At 45.5% G+C, this 8925-nt stretch overlaps 1 protein-coding gene across 1 annotated transcript in view; it reads right to left on the bottom strand.

Annotated features, from left to right (window-relative positions):
- The window catches only part of LOC137319591 (P2X purinoceptor 3-like), a gene marked incomplete at its 3' end in the record, with an annotated part of 48678 nt that extends 41761 nt beyond the window's left edge, over positions 1-6917 (bottom strand). Inside the window, exon 1 of the mRNA XM_067981688.1 lies at positions 6799-6917. Within this exon, the coding sequence (XP_067837789.1) occupies positions 6799-6917 (119 nt within the window). The remainder of the gene's footprint in view (positions 1-6798) is intronic.
- Positions 6918-8925: the final 2008 nt, after the last annotated feature.

The raw sequence follows: 8925 nt of genomic DNA, 5'->3' as shown, positions 1-8925 counted from the left end.
GGGAGTGTTTGATGGGACAGTGTAGAGGGAGCTTTACTCTGTATCTAACCCTGTACCTGCCCTGGGAGTGTTTGATGGGGCAGTGTAGAGGGAGCTTTACTCTGTATCTAACCCTGTACCTGCCCTGGGAGTGTTTGATGGGACAGTGTAGAGGGAGCTTTACTCTGTATCTAACCCTGTACCTGACCCTGGGAGTGTTTGATGGGACAGTGTAGAGGGAGCTTTACTCTGTATCTAACCCTGTACCTGACCCTGGGAGTGTTTGACGGGACAGTGTAGAGGGAGCTTTACTCTGTATCTAACCCTGTCCCTGACCCTGGGAGTGTTTGATGGGACAGTGTAGAGGGAGCTTTACTCTGTATCTAACCCTGTACCTGCCCTGGGAGTGTTTGATGGGACAGTGTAGAGGGAGCTTTACTCTGTATCTAACCCTGTACCTGACCCTGGGAGTGTTTGATGGGACAGTGTAGAGGGAGCTTTACTCTGTATCTAACCCTGTACCTGACCCTGGGAGTGTTTGATGGGACAGTGTAGAGGGAGCTTTACTCTGTATCTAACCCTGTCCCTGACCCTGGGAGTGTTTGATGGGACAGTGTAGAGGGAGCTTTACTCTGTATCTAACCCTGTACCTGCCCTGGGAGTGTTTGATGGGACAGTGTAGAGGGAGCTTTACTCTGTATCTAACCCTGTCCCTGACCCTGGGAGTGTTTGATGGGACAGTGTAGAGGGAGCTTTACTCTGTATCTAACCCTGTACCTGACCCTGGGAGTGTTTGACGGGACAGTGTAGAGGGAGCTTTACTCTGTATCTAACCCTGTCCCTGACCCTGGGAGTGTTTGATGGGACAGTGTAGAGGGAGCTTTACTCTGTATCTAACCCTGTACCTGCCCTGGGAGTGTTTGATGGGACAGTGTAGAGGGAGCTTTACTCTGTATCTAACCCTGTACCTGACCCTGGGAGTGTTTGATGGGACAGTGTAGAGGGAGCTTTACTCTGTATCTAACCCTGTACCTGACCCTGGGAGTGTTTGATGGGACAGTGTAGAGGGAGCTTTACTCTGTATCTAACCCTGTCCCTGACCCTGGGAGTGTTTGATGGGACAGTGTAGAGGGAGCTTTACTCTGTATCTAACCCTGTACCTGCCCTGGGAGTGTTTGATGGGACAGTGTAGAGGGAGCTTTACTCTGTATCTAACCCTGTCCCTGACCCTGGGAGTGTTTGATGGGACAGTGTAGAGGGAGCTTTACTCTGTATCTAACCCTGTACCTGACCCTGGGAGTGTTTGATGGGACAGTGTAGAGGGAGCTTTACTCTGTATCTAACCCTGTACCTGACCCTGGGAGTGTTTGATGGGACAGTGTAGAGGGAGCTTTACTCTGTATCTAACACTGTACCTGACCCTGGGAGTGTTTGATGGGACAGTGTAGAGGGAGCTTTACTCTGTATCTAACCCTGTACCTGACCCTGGGAGTGTTTGATGGGACAGTGTAGAGGGAGCTTTACTCTGTATCTAACCCTGTACCTGACCCTGGGAGTGTTTGATGGGACAGTGTAGAGGGAGCTTTACTCTGTATCTAACCCTGTACCTGACCCTGGGAGTGTTTGATGGGACAGTGTAGAGTGAGCTTTACTCTGTATCTAACCCTGTACCTGACCCTGGGAGTGTTTGATGGGACAGTGTAGAGGGAGCTTTACTCTGTATCTAACCCTGTACCTGACCCTGGGAGTGTTTGATGGGACAGTGCAGAGGGAGCTTTACTCTGTATCTAACCCTGTCCCTGACCCTGGGAGTGTTTGATGGGACAGTGTAGAGGGAGCTTTACTCTGTATCTAACCCTGTACCTGACCCTGGGAGTGTTTGATGGGACAGTGTAGAGTGAGCTTTACTCTGTATCTAACCCTGTACCTGACCCTGGGAGTGTTTGATGGGACAGTGTAGAGGGAGCTTTACTCTGTATCTAACCCTGTACCTGACCCTGGGAGTGTTTGATGGGACAGTGCAGAGGGAGCTTTACTCTGTATCTAACCCTGTCCCTGACCCTGGGAGTGTTTGATGGGACAGTGTAGAGGGAGCTTTACTCTGTATCTAACCCTGTACCTGACCCTGGGAGTGTTTGATGGGACAGTGTGGAGGGAGCTTTACTCTGTATCTAACCCTGTACCTGACCCTGGGAGTGTTTGACGGGACAGTGTAGAGGGAGCTTTACTCTGTATCTAACCCTGTCCCTGACCCTGGGAGTGTTTGATGGGACAGTGTAGAGGGAGCTTTACTCTGTATCTAACCCTGTACCTGACCCTGGGAGTGTTTGATGGGACAGTGTAGAGGGAGCTTTACTCTGTATCTAACCCTGTACCTGACCCTGGGAGTGTTTGATGGGACAGTGTAGAGGGAGCTTTACTCTGTATCTAACCCTGTCCCTGACCCTGGGAGTGTTTGATGGGACAGTGTAGAGGGAGCTTTACTCTGTATCTAACCCTGTACCTGACCCTGGGAGTGTTTGATGGGACAGTGTAGAGGGAGCTTTACTCTGTATCTAACCCTGTACCTGACCCTGGGAGTGTTTGATGGGACAGTGTAGAGGGAGCTTTACTCTGTATCTAACCCTGTACCTGCCCTGGGAGTGTTTGATGGGACAGTGTAGAGGGAGCTTTACTCTGTATCTAACCCTGTACCTGCCCCTGGGAGTGTTTGATGGGACAGTGTAGAGGGAGCTTTACTCTGTATCTAACCCTGTACCTGACCCTGGGAGTGTTTGACGGGACAGTGTAGAGGGAGCTTTACTCTGTATCTAACCCTGTACCTGCCCCTGGGAGTGTTTGATGGGACAGTGTAGAGGGAGCTTTACTCTGTATCTAACCCTGTACCTGACCCTGGGAGTGTTTGACGGGACAGTGTAGAGGGAGCTTTACTCTGTATCTAACCCTGTCCCTGACCCTGGGAGTGTTTGATGGGACAGTGTAGAGGGAGCTTTACTCTGTATCTAACCCTGTCCCTGACCCTGGGAGTGTTTGATGGGACAGTGTAGAGGGAGCTTTACTCTGTATCTAACCCTGTCCCTGACCCTGGGAGTGTTTGATGGGACAGTGCAGAGGGTGCTTTACTCTGTATCTCACCCTGTCCCTGACCCTGGGAGTGTTTGATGGGACAGTGTAGAGGGAGCTTTACTCTGTATCTAACCCTGTCCCTGACCCTGGGAGTGTTTGATGGGACAGTGTAGAGGGAGCTTTACTCTGTATCTAACCCTGTCCCTGACCCTGGGAGTGTTTGATGGGACAGTGTAGAGGGAGCTTTACTCTGTATCTAACCCTGTCCCTGACCCTGGGAGTGTTTGATGGGACAGTGTAGAGGGAGCTTTACTCTGTATCTAACCCTGTCCCTGACCCTGGGAGTGTTTGATGGGACAGTGTGGAGGGAGCTTTACTCTGTATCTAACCCTGTACCTGACCCTGGGAGTGTTTGATGGGACAGTGTGGAGGGAGCTTTACTCTGTATCTCACCCTGTACCTGACCCTGGGAGTGTTTGATGGGACAGTGTGGAGGGAGCTTTACTCTGTATCTCACCCTGTACCTGACCCTGGGAGTGTTTGATGGGACAGTGTGGAGGGAGCTTTACTCTGTATCTAACCCTGTCCCTGACCCTGGGAGTGTTTGATGGGACAGTGTAGAGGGAGCTTTACTCTGTATCTAACCCTGTACCTGACCCTGGGAGTGTTTGATGGGACAGTGTGGAGGGAGCTTTACTCTGTATCTAACCCTGTCCCTGACCCTGGGAGTGTTTGATGGGACAGTGTAGAGGGAGCTTTACTCTGTATCTAACCCTGTACCTGACCCTGGGAGTGTGTGATGGGACAGTGTAGAGGGAGCTTTACTCTGTATCTAACCCTGTACCTGCCCCTGGGAGTGTTTGATGTGTTACCGGGTATAACACTCCTGTATATATATTATATAATAACACACTGTGTGTTACTGGGTGTAACACTCCTGTATATATATTATATAATAACACACCGTGTGTTACTGGGTATAACACTCCTGTATATATATTATATAATAACACACCGTGCGTTACCGGGTATAACACTCCTGTATATATATTATATAATAACACACCGTGCGTTACTGGGTATAACACTCCTGTATATATATTATATAATAACACACCGTGTGTTACTGGGTATAACACTCCTGTATATATATTATATAATAACACACCGTGTGTTACTGGGTATAACACTCCTGTATATATATTATATAATAACACACCGTGTGTTACTGGGTATAACACTCCTGTATATATATTATATAATAACACACCGTGCGTTACCGGGTATAACACTCCTGTATATATATTATATAATAACACACCGTGCGTTACTGGGTATAACACTCCTGTATATATATTATATAATAACACACCGTGTGTTACTGGGTATAACACTCCTGTATATATATTATATAATAACACACCGTGTGTTACTGGGTATAACACTCCTGTATATATATTATATAATAACACACCGTGTGTTACTGGGTATAACACTCCTGTATATATATTATATAATAACACACTGTGTTACTGGGTATAACGCTCCTGTATATATATTATATAATAACACACCGTGTGTTACTGGGTATAACGCTCCTGTATATATATTGTATAATAACACACCGTGCGTTACCGGGTATAACGCTCCTGTATATATATTATATAATAACACACCGTGCGTTACTGGGTATAACACTCCTGTATATATATTATATAATAACACACCGTGTGTTACTGGGTATAACACTCCTGTATATATATTATATAATAACACACCGTGTGTTACTGGGTATAACACTCCTGTATATATATTATATAATAACACACCGTGTGTTACTGGGTATAACACTCCTGTATATATATTATATTATAACACACCGTGTGTTACTGGGTATAACACTCCTGTATATATATTATATAATAACACACCGTGTGTTACCGGGTATAACACTCCTGTATATATATTATATAATAACACACTGTGTGTTACTGGGTATAACACTCCTGTATATATATTATATAATAACACACCGTGCGTTACTGGGTATAACACTCCTGTATATATATTATATAATAACACACCGTGTGTTACTGGGTATAACACTCCAGTATATATATTATATAATAACACACCGTGTGTTACTGGGTATAACACTCCTGTATATATATTATATAATAACACACCGTGTGTTACTGGGTATAACACTCCTGTATATATATTATATAATAACACACCGTGTGTTACCGGGTATAACACTCCTGTATATATATTATATAATAACACACCGTGTGTTACTGGGTATAACACTCCTGTATATATATTATATAATAACACACCTTGCGTTACCGGGTATAACACTCCTGTATATATATTATATAATAACACACCGTGTGTTACTGGGTATAACACTCCTGTATATATATTATATAATAACACACTGTGTGTTACCGGGTATAACACTCCTGTATATATATTATATAATAACACACCGTGCGTTACTGGGTATAACACTCCTGTATATATATTATATAATAACACACTGTGTGTTACCGGGTATAACACTCCTGTATATATATTATATAATAACACACCGTGTGTTACCGGGTATAACACTCCTGTATATATATTATATAATAACACACCGTGTGTTACCGGGTATAACACTCCTGTATATATATTATATAATAACACACCGTGTGTTACTGGGTATAACACTCCTGTATATATATTATATAATAACACACCGTGTGTTACTGGGTATAACACTCCTGTATATATATTATATAATAACACACCGTGTGTTACTGTGTATAACACTCCTGTATATATATTATATAATAACACACCGTGCGTTACTGGGTATAACACTCCTGTATATATATTATATAATAACACACCGTGCGTTACTGGGTATAACACTCCTGTATATATATTATATAATAACACACCGTGTGTTACGGGGTATAACACTCCTGTATATATATTATATAATAACACACCGTGTGTTACCGGGTATAACACTCCTGTATATATATTATATAATAACACACCGTGTGTTACCGGGTATAACACTCCTGTATATATATTATATAATAACACACCGTGCGTTACTGGGTATAACACTCCTGTATATATATTATATAATAACACACCGTGCGTTACCGGGTATAACACTCCTGTATATATATTATATAATAACACACCGTGCGTTACCGGGTATAACACTCCTGTATATATATTATATAATAACACACCGTGCATTACTGGGTATAACACTCCTGTATATATATTATATAATAGCACACCGTGTGTTACTGGGTATAACACTCCTGTATATATATTATATAATAACACACCGTGTGTTACCGGGTATAACACTCCTGTATATATATTATATAATAACACACCGTGCGTTACTGGGTATAACACTCCTGTATATATATTATATAATAACACACCGTGTGTTACCGGGTATAACACTCCTGTATATATATTATATAATAACACACCGTGAGTTGCTCATCTTATTGCTGTTTATGGGATCTTGCTGTGCACAATTGGCTGCCCTTTTTCCTACATTTACAAGATTGACTCCACTTCAATCAGTCCTTGATTGTGGGTCAGGCTCTCGATCGTCCTGCGATGCTGAAAGTCGTCCTTTCTGTTCTCTGAACTCTCTGTGCCCTGTTCCTTCTCTCTAACATCCTCTCTCCCTCCAACCTGTCGCTCTCTCTCCCGTTCCCCACTTACCCCACAAAGTACAGAATGATCAGTAGTTGTAACAGGCGGTTTATGATTCCAATCGTCCAGCTCTTCACCACCACTGATTTCGGTGTTTCATAGGTGAAGAAATCCATCACAAAACCCATCCTCGCCTCGTCCCTCAGTCCCCACTTCCTTCAGATTGAGATCGCCCACCTCCAGAGCAGGGAGGCAGGGGGACGATGAGCGGGAGAATGAGTGAGAGAGAGTGAGAGAGCGAGAGAGAGAGAGGGAAAGTGAGAGGGAGAGTGAGGGAACAAGAGAGAGAGAGGGATGTGAGAGGGAGAGTGAGGGAAAGTGAGGGAACAAGAGAGGGAGACAGAGAGAGAGATAGAGAGAGAGAGGGAAAGTGAGAGGGAGAGTGAGGGAACAAGAGAGAGAGAGGGATGTGAGAGGGAGAGTGAGGGAAAGTGAGGGAACAAGAGAGGGAGACAGAGAGAGAGATAGAGAGAGAGAGGGAAAGTGAGAGGGAGAGTGAGGGAACAAGAGAGGGAGACGGAGAGAGAGAGATAGAGAGAGAGAGGGAAAGTGAGAGGGAGAGTGAGGGAACAAGAGAGAGAGAGGGATGTGAGAGGGAGAGTGAGGGAAAGTGAGGGAACAAGAGAGGGAGACAGAGAGAGAGATAGAGAGAGAGAGGGAAAGTGAGAGGGAGAGTGAGGGAACAAGAGAGAGAGAGGGATGTGAGAGGGAGAGTGAGGGAACAAGAGAGAGAGAGGGATGCGAGAGGGAGAGTGAGGGATAGTGAGGGAACAAAAGAGGGAGACGGAGAGAGAGAGATAGAGAGAGATTGAAGGAACAAGAGAGAGACAGAGAGAGAGACAGAGAAAGAGTGTGCGAACAAGAGAGAGCGACAGAGAGTCAGAGAGAGTGAGAATCAGAGGGAGAGGGAAGGAACAAGAGAGAGAGACAGAGAGAGAGAGATAGATAGAGAGAGAGACAGAGAGAGAGAGAGAGTCAGAGATAGAGAGTGAAGGAACGAAAGAGAGCGAGAAACAGAGAGATAGAGATAGAGAGTGAGGGAAGAAGAGAGAGCTAGAGAGACAGAGAGAGTGATAGAGAGAGAGTCAGAGAGAGAGTGAAGGAACAAAAGAGAGAGGGAGACAGAGAGAGAGTGAGGGAACAAGAGAGAGATAGAGAGACAGAGAGAGCGAGTGAGGGAACAAGAGAGAGATGGAGAGACAGAGAGAGCAAGTGAAGGAACTAGAGAGAGATAGAGAGACAGAGAGAGCGAGTGAAGGAACAAGAGAGAGATAGAGAGACAGAGAGAGCGAGTGAGGGAACAAGAGAGAGATAGAGAGACAGAGAGAATGAGTGAGGGAACAAGAGAGAGACAGAGAGAGAGTGAAGGAACAAAAGAGAGAGGGAGACAGAGAGAGAGATAGAGAGAGAGAGCGAGTGAGGGAACAAGAGAGAGATAGACAGACAGAGAGAACGCGTGAGGGAACAAGAGATAGATAGATAGACACAGAGAGCGAGTGAAGGAACAAGAGAGAGATAGAGAGACAGAGAGAGCGAGTGAGGGAACAAGAGATAGAGAGACAGAGAGAGTGAGTGAGGGAACGAGAGATAGAGAGACAGAGAGAGTGAGTGAGGGAACGAGAGATAGAGAGACAGAGAGAGCGAGTGAGGGAAAAAGAGATAGAGAGACAGAGAGAGCGAGTGAGGGAACAAGAGATAGAGAGACAGAGAGAGCGAGTGAGGGAACTAGAGAGAGATAGAGAGACAGAGAGAGTGAGTGAGGGAACTAGAGAGAGATAGAGAGACAGAGAGAGTGAGTGAGGGAACAAGAGAGAGATAGAGAGACAGAGAAAGCGAGTGAGGGAACTAGAGAGAGATAGAGAGACAGAGAGAGCGAGTGAAGGAACAAGAGAGAGATAGAGAGACAGAGAGAGCGAGTGAGGGAGGGCGAGAGGGAGAGCGAGAGAGAGCGAGTGAGGGAGGGCGAGAGGGAGAGACAGAGAGAGCGAGTGAGGGAACGAGAGATAGAGAGACAGAGAGAGCGAGTGAGGGAGGGCGAGAGGGAGAGAGAGAGACAGAGAGAGCGAGTGAGGGAGGGCGAGAGGGAGAGAGAGAGAGAGAGCGAGTGAGGGAGGGCGAGAGGGAGAGAGAGATGTC

The sequence above is a fragment of the Heptranchias perlo genome, unplaced genomic scaffold (genome assembly GCF_035084215.1).
Source record: "Heptranchias perlo isolate sHepPer1 unplaced genomic scaffold, sHepPer1.hap1 HAP1_SCAFFOLD_876, whole genome shotgun sequence".
Lineage (NCBI taxonomy): Eukaryota > Metazoa > Chordata > Chondrichthyes > Hexanchiformes > Hexanchidae > Heptranchias > Heptranchias perlo.
Note: the sequence above shows the minus strand (reverse complement) of the source record. Positions and strands in the feature narration are given on the sequence as shown.